Source organism: Stomoxys calcitrans, chromosome 1 (assembly GCF_963082655.1).
Source record: "Stomoxys calcitrans chromosome 1, idStoCalc2.1, whole genome shotgun sequence".
Lineage (NCBI taxonomy): Eukaryota > Metazoa > Arthropoda > Insecta > Diptera > Muscidae > Stomoxys > Stomoxys calcitrans.
Window position 1 is genome coordinate 29,204,028 of NC_081552.1, and position 20,383 is coordinate 29,224,410.

The 20,383-nt window shown below is 39.0% G+C and overlaps 1 protein-coding gene across 1 annotated transcript; it reads left to right on the forward strand.

Moving 5' to 3' along the window:
• Nucleotides 1-15,105, forward strand: LOC106094322 (arylsulfatase B). Its single transcript, XM_059371072.1, has 7 exons — nucleotides 1-836; nucleotides 6,046-6,205; nucleotides 6,429-6,655; nucleotides 6,721-6,973; nucleotides 13,883-14,040; nucleotides 14,101-14,845; nucleotides 14,905-15,105. The coding sequence occupies exons 1-7, from the start codon at nucleotides 642-644 to the stop codon at nucleotides 14,946-14,948; spliced, it is 1,782 nt and encodes a 593-aa protein (XP_059227055.1). The 5' UTR covers nucleotides 1-641; the 3' UTR covers nucleotides 14,949-15,105.
• The last annotated feature ends 5,278 nt before the right edge of the window (nucleotides 15,106-20,383 follow it).

Sequence of the window (20,383 nt, forward strand, 5' to 3'; positions counted from 1 at the left end):
TATAAACCGATCTCCCGATTATGCTTCTTGAGCCCCTCCAAGGCGCAATTCTTATCCGAATGGGCTGAAATATTATCTAATGACTTCTACTATGGTATTCAAAATTTAATTCACTTTTGGTCTGAATTGGACTCGATATATCTCCAATAGTATAACAATTCTTATCCATTATTCTTGGTTTGCTTAAAAGGAAATGCCGCGCAAAGACCTCGACATATGCGATCCATGGTGGAGGGTTCAAAAAAGATTCTGCCCAGCCGAACTTAGCACGCTCTTACTTGCTTCTTGTTGGTAATCATAGGGGAAAATTTGCTAATCTTCATTAAAAAAATCTCTAACATGGCATCATTCGGTTTCATCCCACACTGCTTACCTCTACTTTGAGTCCCAACGGTTTCATAGTTTTTTGTCTTAGATCCACTCAAGCTGTAATACAATTCAAACATAAATGCCAAATGCATATATAACCTGATTTACGACGCCATTGAAGTATTACAAATTGCATAGTAAAATAATATCACTGGGTAAGTAAAATAGATTTACAGCTAGCCCGTAAAGGTTTGTTATCAGTACTATAATTAATTTGAATTACTTTCACAACGGTGTCGATTGTTTCAAACAGGAATGACATTAAAGTAGGAATGGGTTTCATTGCGAAAAGTATCAGTGAACGTATTGGAAGCTCAGCAATAGTTAACATATCAATAATGAAATTGTCGTTTCTGGTAGTTTTCGTGGTTGGTTGTTTTCTAGGCGGTTGTATCTTGGCCGATTGCCTGCATTGGGAAACGAAAACCAAACCTCCTAATATTGTCATAATATTGGCCGATGATATGGTGAGTCAATGTAAAAGTATTCCATACAATATTGCATAGATGTTTAAAGTCATGGAAATTAAACTGTCATTTCTCAACATATAGAGCCGCGCTTCTTTAAATATAAAGATTAGATACACTCGATGATCTTGCCATACCAAATCGATATTGACATGTCGGTGCGTCGGAGGAGGTCCCTCTAACTTCGTATAGAGGCGACATCTTGATGTTAAGTTTCGCGTTAGCAAAGCTTGTTTGAAATATCCCCACTCTCTGGGAGGCGCAAAGCTTGACCTGGTGAGCAAGATGGATCTCACCCGGCTCACAAATGCGAAGGTCCTCATCAAATGATGGTGCAGACAATTCGCCACAGAAAGTCTTAAGCAAAACCAAGGTTGTTTCGCGTAGAAATGGGATGCCTTGCACAGGCAGTAGAAGGAGGCGGCAACTTTCCTCTTAGCGAATCTTGACCAAGTCTCGATGACAAGTTTGTCTACGACATTCTTCCTGTCCAAGGCTGTCTTTTTCAAGAATGGGAAGACTAAGTTAGGCAAAGATCCCAATTTTAAGACATCAGTTAATGCAGTCACAGGATACGCATTACTGCCTTGCAAATTGGGGGCCAACGACGAGACTTTCACCGACTTTCTCAATATTGGGAAGACTACAATTGGCAAAGATCCTAATTTTAAAGCAATTACGTTGATCGAAAGCTTATCATTACAGAACTTATGGTAAAGGAAGCCTTGAGGAGCATCTAGCCATTTAAGTAACGCGGACAGATGGAATATTTCGGAAGTTACTACTCTGGCCGCCATTTTCACAGCCTGCTTGGGACTTGCATTTCGTCCGAAAGCCTGGCATGGCATGAGGCAAATGTGATATTTATACCCAAGCCCGGCAAGGCCAGTTATGCGACACCAAAGGCCAACAGAAGACCTACACGCAAAAATATAATTCATTAGCCCTAAACCTACTTTTTGACAAGTAAACTTCTTTTATAAAAAGCGTCAAGCCATAGTATGTGTACTGCAAATATTTTGAAACAATCTATTCGCTGTATTTAATCTTGTTGATTCTAGCCTGGAATCATTTGATGCGAGCTTTTTTATACCCTCCACCATAAGATGGGGGTATACTAATTTCGTCATTCTGTTTGTAACTACTCGAAATATTCGTCTGAGACCCCATAAAGTATATATATTCTTGATCGTCGTGAAATTTTATGTCGATCTAGTCATGTCCGTCCGTCTGTCCGTCCGTCCGTCCGTCCGTCCGTCCGTCTGTCTGTCGAAAGCACGCTAACTTCCGAAGGAGTAAAGCTAGCCGCTTGAAATTTTGCACAAATACTTCTTATTAGTGTAGCTCAGTTGGTATTGTAAATGGGCCATATCGGTCCATGTTTTGATATAGCTGCCATATAAACCGATCTTGGGTCTTGACTTCTTGAGCCTCTAGCGTGTGCAATTCTTATCCGATTGGGATGAAATTTTGCACGACGTGTTTTGTTATGATATCTAACAATTGTGACGAGTATGGTTCAAATCGGTTTATAACCTGATATAGCTGTCATATAAAACGATCTTGGGTTATGACTTCTTGATCCTCTATAGTGCGCAATTCTTATCCGATTGGAATGAAATTTTGCACGACGTATTTGGTTATGATATCCAACAATTATGCCAAGTATGGTTCAAATCGGTCTATAACCTGATATAGCTGCCATATAAACCGATCTTGGGTCTTGACTTCTTGAGCCTCTAGAGTGCGCAATTCTTATCCGATGGCAATGAAATTTTGCACTACGTGTTTTGTTTTAAATATCCAACAATTGTGCCAAGTATGGTTTAAATCGGTCCATAACCTGATATAGCTGCCATATAAACCGATCTTGGGTCTTGACTTCTTGAGCCTCTAGAGTACGCAATTCTTATCCGATTGGGATGAAATTTTGCACGACGTGTTTTGTTATGATATCTAACAACTGTGATGAGTATGGTTCAAATCGGTTCATAACCTGATATAGCTGTCATATAAAACGATCTTGGGTCTTGACTTCTTGAGCCTCTAGGGGACGCAATTCCTATCCGATTTGGTTGAAATTTTGCATGACGTATTTTATTCTTACTTTCAACAACTGCGTCAAATAAGGTTCAAATTGGTTCATAACCTGATATAGCCGCCATATAAACCGATCTGGGGACTTGACTTCTTGAGCCCCTAGAGTTCGAGATTATTATCCGATTTGCCTGAAATTTTGTACGACAGATTCTCTCATGATCATCAACATACATGTTTATTATGGTCTGAATCGGTCAATAGCCCGGTACAGCTCCCATATAAATCGATCTCTCTTTTTTACTTCTTGAGCCCCAAAAGAGCGCAATTCGTTTTCGAATTGGCTGACATTTTACACAGGTCTCCAACATATAATTAAATTGTGGTCCAAACCGGACATATCTTGATATCGCTCTAATAGCAGAGCAAATCTTTTCTTATATCCTTTTTGCCTAAGAAGAGATGCCGGGAAAAGAACTCGACAAATGCGATCCATGCTGGAGTGTATATAAGATTCGACCCGGCCGAACTTAGCACGCTTTTACTTGTTTTTACACATTTCCTTACTTAAGGTGGGTAAAAGTTATTTTCATTGTAAAAAGTTTTTTTTTTTTTTTTTGGAAAAAAATCAATAATTTGAAAAGCAAATTTTAAAATTTTTTAAAAAACATTGCACTGTGTCCGTCTCTACGGTCAAAGCCTACAGAAGTAATAAATTACTACCAGAATCAAAGCTGCTTGCTGTTGACCGAAAGAATTCGAACCTATCTCACTATGAACTTCGTATCAATTGCCTTAAATACCAAAAATATGACATATGATATATGACAAGGTCAAATACTTAGGTGTGATCTTGGACAGGAAACTGAATTGGAAGTCTCACATTCAGGAGCGTACTGAGAAGGCTCACAGATGTTGGGCACTATGTAGAAGGGCCGTTGGTTCGAAATGGGGGCCTGAATCCGAGGATAGTCCACTGGCTCTACAGGTGCGTGATTAGACCAATACTAACTTAAGCCTCGGTAGTTTGGTGGACTGCTATGGAGAAAAAGTGCAACACAAGGACCATACAACAGGTTCAGAGAACATGTTGTCTTGGCATAGGCGGAGCGATGAGGACCACGCCCACTAGACCCATTGACATACAGAGTAAGTGTGAGGCAGCCACTACGGCTATAAGACTTAAGGCGATGGGAGAATGGATTGAGGATGGGAGCAGCTCATACCATTGCGGTATAATCGAGGCGACGATAGGAAACCTGGAAGGAAGTGGAGAGGTTTCCGATCAGATACCTAAGATGAACCTTGAAGTCGAGTGCGAGGCACTGTGGCACCAAGTGTTGGGGGGGGGGGGGGCAGCTCCTCCCTAAAAACATCCCTCAAAGAAGGCAAATTTACGGTAGAGTAGAACACAAATCTGATCAATATGTTTAAGGCCATGTGACCGAATGGCCGCCCGTTCCCAAACCGGTCATGTTTGTCGAATATAGAAATATGGGGCTCTAATAAAAGTTATTTGGCAGTAGACCACGAATCTAATATCAACTTTCGGGACCAACTGTCTAGGGGCATCCCACCACCCTAACAACCCCCAAATAGGACATATTTGCTCACAAGACAATTTGGGTCTTCAAGACAGTGGAGCTCGATATTGATAGTTTTTAGGGCCCATACCCTGACCTCGGACATATTTGGTGACTTTTGATAAAAGGTATTGCGGAGTAGAGCACTAAATTGATACCCACTTTTGGCACCAATTTTCTGGAAGACTACCCCTATTTCAAAATACCCCACGATCAGGAATTATTTACTGACCATCGCAATATGGGGCAAAAATTTACCGACCAAGCCAATATGTGGCTCAAATGAAAGGTATTTGAGATTAGAAAACGAATTTGATAACCAATTTTGGGGCCAAGTGTCTGGGGACCACCTCACCCCTGAAAACACCCCTAAATCGGACAAACGTGTTTACCGATCATGGCAATATGGGACTCCCCCTGCCAAATTCACCATGAAAATAGCGGGCTCAAATAAAGTCTTTAAGAATGGATTACGTCTAACATCCAAACTTAGATGACTCAAAAACCACAGAGCGAATCCACAGACCAATAAAGATCATATGATATTCAGATAAAGACATTTAGATTGTTATACTGTTAGTCAAGCCATATACTATTTTCATAGCATGATATTTCACTAAAAGCTCTTAAATTGTGGAAAATAATTATTTCTAAGATAATTTTGTTCCATATAAAGTAAAAGAAGGCGCGGCGGAGCGAGCCCGGTTCAGCTAGTCGGTCTACAAAGTGATATTACTTACTTTAGTTGGCTATGACAGAACATTTTTTCCACCAGCCGAATGTAGAATAGCGTTCCAAGCGCCTCAAGTTCAAGTCGGTCCATAACCTGATATAGCTGCCATATAAACCGATCTTGGGTCTTGATTTCTTGAGCCTCTAGAGGGCACAATTCTTATCCGATTTGAATGAATTTTTGCACGAAGTATTTCGTTATGATATCCAACAACTGTGCCATGTATGGTTCAAATCGGTCTATAACCTGATATAGCTGTCATATAAACAGATCTGGGGATATGACTTCTTGAGCTTCTAGAGGGCGCAATTCCTATCCGATTTGGCTGAAATTTTGCATGACGTATTTTATTTTTATTTTCAACAACTGTGCCAAATAAGGTTCAAATCGGTTCATAGCCTGATATAGCTGACATATAAACCGATCTGGGATCTTGACTTCTTGACCCCTAGAGGTCGCAATTATTATCCGATATGCCTGAAATTTTGTACGATGGATCCTCTCATGACCATCAACAAACGTGTTTATTATGGTCTGAATCGGTCTATAGCCCGATACAGATCCCATATAAATCGTTCTCTCTATTTTACTTCGTGAGTCCCAATGGGCGCAATTCTTATACGAATTGGCTGAAATTTTACACAGGTCTCCAACATATAATTTAATTGTGGTCCGAACCGGACCCTATCTTGATATCGTTTTAATAGCAGAGCAACTCTTTTCTTATATCCTTTTTTGCCTAAGAAGAGATGCCGGGAAAAGAACTCGACAAATGCGATCCATGGTCGAGGGTATATAAGATTCGGCCCGGCCCAACTTAGCACGCTTTTACTTGTTTCTTCTTATTTCGTTCTAGGGTTCTGACGATGTAAGTTACCGTGGATCACATGAATTTCTAACACCCAACATTGATGCTTTGGCCTATCATGGAAAGATTTTAAATCGTTTATATGCACCACCCTTGTGTACACCATCCAGGGCTACTTTGATGACGGGATTGTATCCAATACATACAGGTTTAATAAAAAAAATACTTTAAAGATGATAAATACTGGTCAGAATTGAAAAAGAGGAAATCGAAATTTTATCTTTCCTATTCAAAATTGGCTGATATTTAACATAATTTCTAAAATCTGAAAGTCTTTTATTTTCCATGGGTAGCTAAGATGACTTCTACTACCTTTTACGAGAATGAGAATAATTGTTTTTGTTCTGCTTATACGTTGTCCATCTTTCCAGGCACTCAACATTTTGTGCTCAGCAATGATGAACCCTGGGGTATTCTGGAAAATCACAATACAATGCCAAAGATTTTTCAAGCTAATGGCTATTCCACAAATTTGGTAGGCAAATGGCATTTGGGTATGGGCCGCAAGGAATTTACACCCACATATCAGGGATTTGATCATCATTATGGATATTGGGGAGGTTTCTTGAACTACTATCGCAAAAGATCTCAGATGTTTGTAAGAATTGAACGATTTTTTTGTTTTAATGTTTAAGTGTTTTATCAACTATACTTTTTATGCAGGACTCCTCCAAAGGTTATGATTTTCGCCGAAATATGGATGTGCTATGCACCCCCAAGGATACCTACGTCACTGATTTATTTACCGAAGAGGCGGAACGTATTATTTTAGAGAATAATGGCTCCAAACCGCTGTTCCTATTAGTAGCCCACTCAGCTCCTCATACAGGAGATTTCGATGAACTCATGCAAGCTCCCCAAGAAGAAATTGAAAAATTTTCTTATATACCCGATATGCAACGGCGTACCTATGCAGGTGAGTATATTGTAGTTTAAAGAAAATTAAATGATCTTTTTATACACCACCACTGTGGTACAGTGTATTATTTATACCCTACACCACCACTGCGGTACAGAGTATTATAACTTAGTGCATTTGTTTGTAACACCCAGTAAGAAGAGAGATAGACCCATTGATAAGTATATTGATCGACTCAGAATTACTTTCTGATTCGATTTATCTATGTCCGTCTAACTGACTGTTTGTCCGTCTGTCCATGTTAGTTTTTGTACAAAGTACAGGTCTCAATTTTCGTCTTTAATTCAGTACATGTTCGTCCTATTTTGACTAATATTGGAATAATGTGGTCATTTGCTAACCGATTGTATCGAAATGTGGCAGAAAGGATTTTTCGACATTGCTGGTGAATTTCATAGAAATCGGTATTGGCCTATGGCTCCGAGGGTTTAGGGTCATTTAAGTTTCAATGTTGACTGCATTAGAGCCCGATATTCTCATTGTGATTTTGGGAGTGGGAAGGGCCCCATGGTGGTGGTTGGTGGGTTTAATGTTTGATGTGGTCGCCAAGAAACGTGGTCCTGAATTCGGGTATTAATTTCGTGCTCTACGCCCAAATACCTTTCATTTGAGGTGCAGATTACCATGACCGGTAAATACGTATGCCGGATTTAGGGGTATACATATTTACAGACCCCTGTTTAGGGGGTATTTTGCGGATGCAAATATCATTTATTTGAACCCCATGTTGCCATCGGTTTAAGGGGGCCAAACACTTGTCCTCAATTGGATATCAAATTAGTTTTCTAATCACAAATACGTTTTCCTATTGCAATAGTCAGCAAATATGTCCGGTTTAGGGGATGGGTCCTAAAACCTATCAATATCGTGCTTAACTATCTTTGAGCCCCAAATTGTCATGGTGAGCAAATACGTCCTATTTGGGGGTTTTTATGGGAGTGGGACATCCCCTGCACAGTTGGTCCCGAATATTGATATCAGATTCGTACTGTACTCCCAAATATCTTTTATTTGAATGCCATATTTCCATATGGAAAACATGGTGGGGCGGCCACTGAGTTACTTGGCCCTGATAATATATATATCAGATTCGTGATCTACTCTAAAATACCTCTTATTTGAGCCCCATATTGCAAAGGTCCTATTTGGAGATTCGTGTTCTACTCCCAAAGACCCCTCATTTGAGCCCCATATTGCTGTGGTCGGTAAACTTGTTCTCTTTGGGGGGTGTTTTGGTGACGAGCGGCCCCCCAAACACTTGGTCCCAAGTTCGTGTTCTACTACCAAATACCTTTTATTTGAGTCCCATATTGCCATGGTCCATAAATATGTCTGATTTAGGGGGGTTTTGGAGGCTGATATGGTGCCCCAAATATTTGGTCCCTTATTTTGATACCAGATTTGTATTCTATTCTCAAATATCTTTCATTTGAGTTCCATATTGTCGTGATTGGTCCATATATATATTTGGTAGGTTTCGAGGGCTGTCCTTCTAGATACCCCATTCCAAATTTGGATACCAAACTTTTGTTTTTTGGTTATAATAAGAGAGCACACAAAATTTCGCTTAAATCGCACCACCCATCTCCGAGATCCGGCATTTCTGAAAATTAGAGTAAGGGGGAGAGTCCGCCCCCCTGTTCAGATATCAAAAAATTTTGATCTCATTTTCACCCCAGGATGATTGTATAAGACTAAGACTTTAAGACTAGACTAGCGCCTTTTTTCACTCCCTTATTTTGTCTGAGCCCTTTACTATATATACTCAAATACCTTTCACTAGAGCCTAATATTGTCATTATTGCTTTAAATTTCCATTTGGCGGGTTTTGTAGGTGGAGCGGCCGCCCTGGGCATCCAAATATCTGTTTTCGAGTTATAGACAACCAAATTTCTATTTTTGAGTTTTTATAAACGTACTAAATTTCCAGTTAATCACCCCATCCATCTCCGAGACCTGGCGATTTTGAAAATAGGGTGAGGGGAAGGTCCGCCTATTAAAGTTTGGATGTTGAATCTACTTCATTCTCTTGGTTTTGGTGGTTAATTGGAGTAGCCAAACTCTTTGCCCCGAAAGTGTATATCAGATTCATACTCTACTTCCAAAAAACACATTTGAGCTACATATTGCTATAGTCGGTATATGTGTGGTTCAGGGGGAGTTTGTGAGATGAGTTGTCCCTAAAACACTTATAAAACAGATATAAAATTTGAACTCCTTTTTACCATAATCCACAAATATGACCAGTTTGAGGGGTAAGTAAGATATCAAATTCGCTTTCTGCTATCAAATACCTATTATATGAGCCACTTATTGCCATAGTAGGCAAATATAGCCGGTTTTGAGGGAGTTTAGAGGAGGACCATGAAATAATATCAGCTAGAGCACGATTTTGTTTGAGCCCTATAATGTTAAGCATTTTGAAAGTGGCGATCAAGATATTCAGAGATACGGGTCCCGTTCAGATACGCACTATTTATTTTTTTTTGTTTTTTATTGGTTATCTACTTTCATAATCTTATTTCAAAGCTACCACTTGGGAAAACACATTTTAAAAGATCAGCAGGTCCTCTTGTGTCTATCCTAATTTGAGGGTAAAAAGTGTACCCTCCTACCAAAGATCTCTTATTCCTGTCCATTCATGATCGGCCTTCATTTATTATATTTATACCCTCCACCATAAGATGGGGGGTATACTAATTTCGTCATTCTGTTTGTAAATACTCGAAATATTCGTCTGTGACCCCATAAAGTATATATATTCTTTATCGTCGCGACATTTTATGTCGATCTAGCCATGTCCGTCCGTCTGTCCGTCCGTCCGTCTGTCTGTCGAAAGCACGCTAACTTCCGAAGGAGTAAAGCTAGCCGCTTGAAATTTTGCACAAATACTTCTTATTAGTGTAGGTCGATTGGTATTGCAAATGGGCCATATCGGTCCATGTTTTGATATAGCTGCCATATAAACCGATCTTGGGTCTTGATTTCTTGAGCCTCTAGAGTGCGCAATTCTAATCCGATTGGAATGAAATTTTGCACAACGTGTTTTGTTATGATATCCAACAATTGTGCTAAGTATGGTTCAAATCGGTCCATGTTTTGATATAGCTGCCATATAAACCGATCTTGGGTCTTGACTTTTTGAGCCTCTAGAGTGCGCAATTCTTATCCGATTGGAATGAAATTTTGCACGACGTGTTTTGTTATGATATCCAATAACTGTGCCAAGTATGGTTTAAATCGGTTCATAACCTGATATAGCTGTCATATAAACCGATCTTGGGTCTTGACTTCTTGAGCCTCTAGAGTGCGCAATTCTTATCCGATTGATTGCCCTCCGACACGGCCTTTAATTTGCATACAATATATTCTCGGTCGTTGTACATAACAGTTTGGTGTTGTTTTAGTTGGGAGGAGAGTGTCGATCCCACCGACGATACGCCCCAAAAGAACCCAAAAGAATATTTATTTGAGTAATGTCGAGATCTACATGTCCAGCTGAACGGCAGAACGTGACCCTGATACTTTAATTCTTATATCGACATTAGATTCGAACTCTATTGTCATAAACATTTCTTTTAATTCCCATATTATCCCTATCGAATTACATGTCTTATTGAATCGTATCGAATTACATGTCTTATTGAAGTGGGCCGGTTCCAAACTCTGTGCCAAATGTGTATATTCGGTTCATTTTTTTTGGGTTGGAGAGGCCTCGTAGACACCTTAGACCAAATTGTTATAACAGATGTGCACTCAACTTCCAAATACCATTCATTTGATACCCATATTGTCCCAACTGGTAATTATGTCCTGTTGAAATAGCTTTCATTTCAAATCCATATTGTCCCAATCGCTAGTAATGGGGGATTTTGGGGGTGGGGAGACCCCTCAGAGGGCGCAATTCCTAACCGATTTGACTGTAATTTTGCACGTTGTGTTCTGGTATCACTTCTAACAACTGTGCTAAGTATCGGATCATAACCTGGTATAGCTGCCATATAAACCGATCATTGGTCTTGACTTCTTCAGCTTTTAGAGGGCGCAATTCTTATCCGATTTTGCTGTAATTTTGCAAGTGGTGTTTTGCTATCACTTCCAACAACTGTGCTAAATATGGTTCAAATCGGTTCATAACCTGGTATGGCTGCCATATAAATCTGGGATCTTGACTTCTTGAGACTCTAGAGGGCGCAATTCTAATCAGATATGGCAGAAACTTTGTACAAGACTTCTCCCATGACCATCAACATACGTGTCCAATATGGTCTGAATCGATTTATAGCTTGATACCGTTCCCATATAAACCGATATCCCGATTTTGATTTTTTATTGATTATCTATTTTCAAATTAATATTTCAAAGCTACCACCTGGTATAGTACATTATTAAAGATCCGCATGTCCTTCCTATGTCTATCACAATCTAAGACCAAAAAGTTTTCTCAAATACCAACGACCTTTTTTTCCTGATCTATTCTATGCTTCATATATCACTTTTAATTTCTTTTTATTTTTGGTAGAATGGGGGGAGAGGAATTGCCCTCTGATAAGTCTTTTCATTTGTGTTTAATATATTTTGGGTCGGTCCCCCTGACGCTAAGACCTGAAATACCAATTATTTTAGTCTTTTATTCTACATGTGCTGCTGAACGGCAAGACGTGACCCACATATTTGGATCCTTATAACAACATTATATTCGAACTCTACTGTCATGGACCTTTCTTTTAATTCCCATATTATCCCGATCGAACTACACGTCCAATTGAAGGGTATTTTGTGTGTGGGTCGGTCCCAGATTCTGTCCCAAGTATGTACAATATATCAGATTCGTAGACAACTCTCAAAGACCTTTCATTTGATACCCATTTTGTGACGTTGGACTTTCATGCCCGATTTGGGGATTTTAAAGAATGGTGAGGACCCGTAGACACCTTGGAATAAATTTGCATAACAGATGTGTACTCAACTACCTTTCATTTAATACCCTTATGGTCCCAATCGGTAAATATGTCCTCTTGATTGGTTTTAGGGGTGGGAAAGACAGCTTCTCAGACACGAATTAATAAATTTGTATGTCAGATTCTTACTCAACTTTCAAATAGCTTTGATTTGACATCCATATTGCCCCATTTGGTAAATATGAACATTTCCATTCGCGTGGGTTTTGGGATAGGGCTTCCCCCTAGGTTATTAGGCCCAAAGTTTTATACCAATTTCGTTTTGTTGGGATACCATAAGGTGCGATACAAAATCTCGCTTTAATCGGTGCACCAATTTCCGAGATCTCCCATTTTTGAAAATTGGAGCAAGGGGGAGGGTCCACCCCCGTTCGGATATTAAAAAATGTAGTACCCTATTTTCACCGGGAACTCAAACTATACCATCTCTGAAAATTTCATGAAAGCTATGCGCAACAATTTAATTTTTATGTAATACTGAGTACGCACGCAAACTTTCGAAGGAGTAAAGCTATCCGCTTGAAATTTTCCACAAATACTTTTTATTAGTATACGTCTGTTGGGATTCTAAATGGGCCAGATCGACCCATGTTTTAATATAGCTGCCATATAAACCGATCTTGGGTCTTGATTTCTTGACCGTCTATAAGGCGCAATTCTCATCCGATTTCACTGCAATTTTGCACGTGGTGTTTTGGTATCACTTCCAACAACTGTACTGAGTATGCTTCCAATCGGTTCATAACCTCATATAGCTGTCAAATAAACCGTTCTTGGATCTTGACTTCTTGAGTCAATAGAGCGCACAATTCTCTTCTGATTTGACTGAAATTTTGCATGAGGTGTTTTGTTATGACTTCCAACATCTGTGCTATGTATGGTTCAAATCGGTTCATAATCTGGTGTAGCTGCCATATAAATCGGTCTGGGATCTTGACATTTTGAGCCTCTACAGAGCGCAATTCTCTTCCGATTTGGCAGAAATTTTGTACAACGGCTTCTCTCATGACTTTCAACATATGTGTCTAATATGGTCTGAATCTATCAATAGCTTGAATCGCCCCTACAAGGCGCAATTCTTATCCGAATGAACTTAAATATTACACAATGGCTTCGTGTTCGGCATTCATTTATGGTCCGAATCGGACTATCACTTGATATATTGGGTTGCCCAAAAAGTAATTGCGGATTTTTTAATAGAAAATAAATGCATTTTTAATAAAACTTAGAATGAACTTTAATTAAATATTCTTTTTTACACTTTTTTTTCTAAAGCAAGCTAAAAGTAACATCTGATAACTGACAGAAGAAAGAATGCAATTACAGAGTCACAAGCTGTGAAAAAATTTGTCAACGCCGACTATATGAAAAATGCGCAATTACTTTTTGGACAACCCAATAGCTCCAATAGCATAGCAGTTCTTATTCAATATTCTGTGTTTGCCCAAAAAGAGATACCACTCATTGAATTCGACAAATGCGATCCATGGTGGAGGGTATATAAGATTCGGTCCGGCCGAACTTATCACGCTCTTACTGTTTTACTAGGGTCGCCTTGTTTTCACTTCTAGAGCCACTGCAAGCGCAGTTATTAACCAATCTTGCCAAAATTTAGCTCAACGCTTTCCTTAACGACTGCCACAATATCTAAGATGTTTGGTCGAAATCGGTTCTGATTTAAATATAGCTCCCATATGTAGGTTCATCATAGGTTTTGGTAATTTGCAAATATATTGTCATTTGTCAACCGTAGTTTTTACATATTTGCTCGAAATTTGAAACGGAGTGTTAAGCAACCAATTTGTAAACCTCAGCCGAGGTCCATGAAAATTGGTTCAGAAATAGATGTAGCTCCCACCTTGTATTTAAAGGGTAGGTGTAGGGTATTATACAGTCAGCACCGCTCAACTTTAGTCTTTCCTTACTTGTTTTCTTTCTTCTTAAGCCATGGTATCTAAGCTGGATGAAAGTGTTGGTCGAATTATACATTCTCTTGACAGGGCTTCCATGTTGGACAACTCCATTGTTTTATTTTATAGCGATAATGGAGGACCCACTGTGGGTTTATTCAACAACACTGGATCGAATTGGCCTTTGAGAGGGGTAAGTTCCCAAACATTATGTACAAGTATACAATTAAAGATTTCCTTTTTTTAACTATAGCAAAAAATGTCCCCTTGGGAAGGTGCAATACGAGTGCCAGGTGCCATATGGAGCCCTTTGATAAAGAGCAAAACTTCCCTAAACAATCAACCTATATATGTAGGTGATCTTTTACCCACTCTAGCAGCGGCAGCTAACATAGAGCTGAAGCAAAAATTTGATGGCATTAACGTATGGCCTGATTTGGCATTCAATAAGCCAGGACGGTGGCCTTGGAAATACCAAGAACGAGAAATTCTACATATGTTGGACGATATATGGAATACCACATCCTATATGAAAGGACAATATAAATATATACGTGGTACAACTTTGCAAGGTCAATATGATGGTGTTCTGTCTCGGCGAGATCCCAATATCTATGATCCCAGAGATATCAATTACCATCAAACTATAAAATCTTCTTTAGCTTCAAAATCTCTAGAAAAATACGATGATAGAAAGCTAACAAGTGAGACTATAAATAAATTACGTCTTCAAGCTGAAATACATTGTAAAGCGGCAGGCACTGCTTGTAATGCTTTGAAGGAGGAATGCCTGTACAATATCTGTTCAGATCCTTGTGAACAAAATAATCTAGCTAAAGATCGTACGTATGCAAATGTTTTAACAAAAATGCGCCAACAAGTGGAGGCTTTTAGAGAGTCAGCAGTTTCACCAAAGACTGGTGGCATACAACCCCAATATGGACCTTCATGGCACAATTGTATGTGGAATAACTTTTTGGAAGAACCTCCCACAGAATGTAAGATTGAGCCACGTCTTTCCTAGGTATCAATTTCCTAACATTTGATTTATTTACAGTTGTTAAGCAATGTGACTACAATTCACCACCCTGTCAAGCTTAGTTGAGATTTCAACTTAAAATTCAGTATTTTCTCCTGTTTCAACCAAATATTTTAAAAATTCTGAAGCTTGTTCCTGGCATTAAAAGTTTTAAATATACACATGTTCAGCATTATAAAGTTGTATCAATTGAAAGTTTGGTATAGTAGGTGCACAACACCGGGCTCGGCTACATATGCTATCTGGTTTTTAAAGTCGAACCGACCAGACCGCTTTAGAAATTGTAACAACAAAATTTCAATGCATTTTTCTCTAAAGATAAAATTTCAGCGGCAATTTCTCTAACAAAAACTTTGGCCCCCTCGAAATATATTTTATGACAAAATTAATAATATATTATTTTTTCTACACACAAAATTGTAATGAAATTTTTAATAGACCAAATTTCAATAAAAATTGTTCTGCTGAAAAAAATGTCAGGGTGTTTGGATAAAATTTCATTGAGAGACGAAATTCTAACAAAACTTTTTCTTTAGCATCAATGAAAGTTTCTCTAAACAAAATATATTAGTGAAAAATTCTCAAAAGTTCAAATTGTCCCAGGCCCACCAAGAAATTATATCGGGTTTTCCGGTACTACGAAATAACCCCAAATCATTAATCAAATAACCCCCAATGAAGTAATACCCAATACAAATGAAATAAACCCTAAATCAAAATTATGAAATAAACCCCACATTTTTGGAAATAACGCCCAAATAAATAATGAAGTAAAGCCCACATTCGACTCAGAATCACTTTCTGATTCGATTTAGCCACGTCTGTCTGTCCGTCTGTGAGTCCATGTATTCTTGCAACCAAGGTACAGGGTCGAACTTTGGATAACCACCACCTCGGGCATATATGTAAACCACCTTTCGTCAAAATCCGGTAAAAAAGGCATACCTTGGACCAAATACTAATAAGTACAAGTCATTGTTCAATTGTGTATAACAAAATATTTTTCTTTTTTGTAGCTATATTTAAAAAACAACCGATCTGAACCATACACGACACGGATGTCGAAAAGCCTAACATAAGTCGCTGTGTCAAATTTCAGTGACCTTCTATGGGGCCAAGACTTTAAATCGAGATATATGTCTATATGGCAACTATATCCAAATCTGGACCGATCTCGACCAAATTAAAGAAAGGTGTCGAAGGGCCTCACACAACTCACTGTCCCAAATTTCAGCAAAATCGGATAACAAATGTGGCTTATATGGTCTGGACCGATCTGGGAAAAATTAAAGAAGGATGTCGAAAGGCTTAACACAACTCACTTTCCCAAATTTCAGCAAAATCGGATAATAAGTGTGGCTTTTATGAGCTCAAGACCTTAAATTGAGAGATCGGTCTATATGGCAGCTGTATCCAAATCTGGACAAATCTCGACCAAATTGAAGAAGAATGTCGAAGGCCCTAACATAACTCAATGTCCCAAATTTCAGCAAAATCCGACAATAAATGCGCCTTTTATGGGCCCACAACCTGAAATCGAGAGATCGGCCTATATGGCAGGTATATCCAAATCTGGACCGTCCTGGGCCAAATTGAAGAAGGATTTCGAAGGCCCTAACACAACTCTCTGTCCCAAATTTGGGCAAAATCGGACGATAAATGCGCCTTTTGTGGGCGCAAGACCTTAAATCGAGAGATCTCAATTTTTAAAGACTGTAGCATGATTTCAACAGACAGACGGACGGACATGTCTAGATCGTCTTAGATTTTTACGCTGATCAAGAATATATATACTTTATAGGGTCGGAAATGGATATTTCGATGTGTTGCAAACGGAATGACAAAAAGAATATACCCCCATCCTTCGGTGGTGGGTATAAAAACCGTTTTGAACCATATAGGACACGGATGTCGAAGAGCCTAACATAAGTCACTGCGTCAAATTTCAACGAAATCCGACAATAACTGCGCTTTTTATAGGGCCGAGAATTTAAATCGAGAGATCGTTCTATATGGCACCTGGACCAAATTAAACAAAGATATATCGATATTCCGATTTTATTATAACTGCACTACTATATCCATAGTTATATCTTAGTAGTGCCTGGTCTCGATCATATTTTATTCAGGTCCCGAGAACTTATATACAAGTAATATTTTCAGACAAAAAATCTACTTTTTATTGGATTAAGACTCTAAATTGGAAGAAAGGTCTATATGACAGCTATATCTGTATAGTCTGATCGGACTCATATGTGGGTCGGACGTCGTGGGGCCTTAACCAACTTTCTAGCCTAAAACTACTCATTGTTTAAAATTTTAGCGAAATAAAGCTTTTGTGGTATTCAGACTCCTTATTGGCAAAACGGTATATATGACAGCTATATATAAATATCAACCGATCAGAACCATATTCAGGTAAGCCTAAGACTACTCATTGTCTCAAATTTCAGCGAAATCGGGTTATAAATAATGCTTTTATGGGCTTCAGACCCTAGATCGGTCAATATGCCAGCTTTATCCATATATAGTCTAATCTGAACCATATTTGGGTCCTATGTTAAGAAGCCTAAAACTACTCACTTTTTCAAATTTCAGCGAAATCGATTAAAAAAGACAGATGGCAGCTTTATCTAAATATAGTCCGATCAGAACAACATTAAATTCGGATGTTAGGAGGCCCTAACCTACTCCATGTTTAAAATTTCAAGGAAATCGGGTAATAAATAAAGTTTTTATGGGCTTCAGACCCCTTATCGACAGATCGGTCTATATGACAGCTATATCTAAATATAATCCGATCAGAACCATATTCAGGTCCTATGTTGGAAGGCCTTAAACTACTCACTGCCTCAAATTTCAGCGAAGCTGAATAAAAAATAAAGCTTTATGGGTTTCAGACCCTTTATCGGGAGATCGGTCTATATGGCAGCTTTATATAAATATAGTCCGATCAGAAACATATTAAGGTCGGATGTACTCAATGTTTAAAATTTCAACGAAATCGGGTAATAAATAAAGTTTTTATGGGCTTCAGACCCCTTATCGACAGATCGGTCTATATGACAGCTATATCTAAATATAGGCTGATCTGAACCATATTAAGGTCCTATGCTAAGAGGCCTACAACTACTCACTGTTTCAAATGTCAGTAAAATCGGGTAATAAAATATGCTTTTATGGACTTCAGACCCCTTATCGACAGATCGGTCTATATGACAGCTATATCGAAGTATAGTCAGATCAGAACCATATTTAGGTCCTATGTTGGAAGGCCTAAAACTACTCACTGCCTCAAATTTCAGCGAAACCGAATTTGAAATTAAGCTTTTATGGACTTCAGACCCTTTATCGGGAGATCGGTCTATATGGCAGCTACATCTAAATATAGTCCGATCCAAACCATGTTTGGGTCAGATATCAGGAAGCCTTTAACTACTTAGTGTTTCTAATTTCAGCGAAATTAGATAAAAAAAAAAACCAGTAAGGAAGGGCAAAATTCGGGCGGTGCCGACTGTATAATACCCTACACCTAACCTATAAGTACAATGTGGGAGCTATATCCAATTCAGAACCAATTTTGATGGACTTCGGCGGATGTTTTCAGACGTGTTATTAAACTATCCCTATCAAATTTCGAACCATTATGTTCAAAGTGTTATAACTACGGTTGAAAGATTACAACATTATTGGAAATTACTCAAAATCTGACGAACATATATATGGATGGGAGCTGTATTTAATTCTGAACCGATTTCGAGCAAACTTCTGAGATAATGTGGTAGTCGTCGAGGAAAAAATTTTGGTCAAACAATGCGCTTGCAGTGGCTCTTGGGGTAAAAATCTAGCGATGTACTACATCTAGAGTCATAAGAAAATACTTAATGCGAAATTTCGTCAGTATTGATTATAAAATGAGCACTTTCTTCCAATATTACTGAAAATCGAATGAACATATATAAGAGAGATATATCCAAATCTGAACCGAATTCGGGCAAATTTCGGGAGAATCGGCTTACAAAAGACCATTTCATTGCAATATTACTTCAAATCGGACGAAAATATATATGGGAGCTATATATAAATCTGAACCGATTTCGAGCAAACTTCTCAGATACTCTTGCAGTCGTTGAGGAAAGCGTCGCACGAAGTTTTGGGAAGATTGGTCAATAAATGCGCTTGCAGTGGCTCACCGAATGTCGAGAGTCAAGAGAAGATCCTTCTTGCTAAACTTCGAGAGAATAGAATTACAAGTTACCATTTTATTGCATTATTACTACAAATCGGACGAACATGTATATGGAAGCTATATCCAAACCTGAATCGGTTTTTTTCCAATTTCAATACCCTTCGTCTCTAGGTCAAAAAACATGCCTGTACCAAATTTGAGGACGAACGGATGAAAAGAGACCTGTAGTTTGTACACAAATTAACATGGACAGACAGACAGGCGGACATAGCTAAATCGAATCTGAAAGTGATTCTGTGTCGATCGGTACACTTATCAATGGGTCTATCCCTCTTCCTTCTGGCTATTTCAAACAAATGCACAAAGTTATAATACACTGTATCACAGTAGCGGTGTAGGGTATATAGATAATCGCACGAAAATGTTCACGATTTTATTCCAATTTTTGGGCGGGATGCATCTTTTAAGTAACTGTACACAACGCTCGTATGTCAAAACGTTCTGAGTAAGCTTGACGATAGTGCTCTCAGTTGGCAGATTGCAACACAAGGGTTGTCCGATCCCGAAATATAAGAGGCAACCCTTGTACTGATCTCCCAAATATATATATCCAAGGTGGTGGGTATCCAAGGTTTGGCTCGGCCGAACTTAATGTTTATTTTATTTGTTTCTCGTTAGACGTAGCAACTTCGTTTTCTGCATGGCAAGTTGCAAGCTGTGGGAGTCCAGCCAGTCTTTTGCCCCAAGCACCACCTGTAGTAATTTGCGCTCTGCACCTTCCGTGTGTCTTGTCGTGATGACTGCGGCAATGTCGTCAGCATATCCTACAAGAAAGGTTTCGTCTGGCATTTCCGTTCGAAGTATTCCATCAAAGAATCGGTCCATGTATAGATCCTTGTACCGCTCCTGATGTTACCTCATATTTACTCGTTCCATCCTGAGAGTTATAGATAAGTACCCCGTCACGCAAGTAGCTTTACATTATTCTCATCAGATATGCCGGTATGAGCGCTTGGAGGACGTCAGACCATATGAGGTTGTTCAATGCGTTCTTCACATCCAATGTGGCCAAGAGGACAATTGGTAGTGGTTCCTTTGCCTAGCCGCCTCTACTATCTCCACCACATCTTTGAGAGCTCCGATCGTGGACATTCCTGCTCGGATGCCATGTTGTCTCATTGAGAGTCGGTTCTCTGTTCGTTAGGTTGCATTGAGTATCTCGGCCTTTCACTGCTGGATGTTCCAATGTGAGGATCATTGCCTACCCTAGCCTTCCAAATCTTTAGTAAATGGATTTCTTGGGATTAG

Excerpts from the sequence above, each read along its gene's own strand:
- LOC106094322 (XM_059371072.1), top strand. The coding sequence starts at position 642 with ATGGGTTTCATTGCGAAAAGTATCAGTGAACGTATTGGAAGCTCAGCA. Across the intron at positions 6,974-13,882 it reads GCAACGGCGTACCTATGCAG|CCATGGTATCTAAGCTGGAT; the intron begins GTGAGTATATTG and ends TTTCTTCTTAAG. Across the intron at positions 14,041-14,100 it reads CGAATTGGCCTTTGAGAGGG|CAAAAAATGTCCCCTTGGGA; the intron begins GTAAGTTCCCAA and ends TTTTAACTATAG.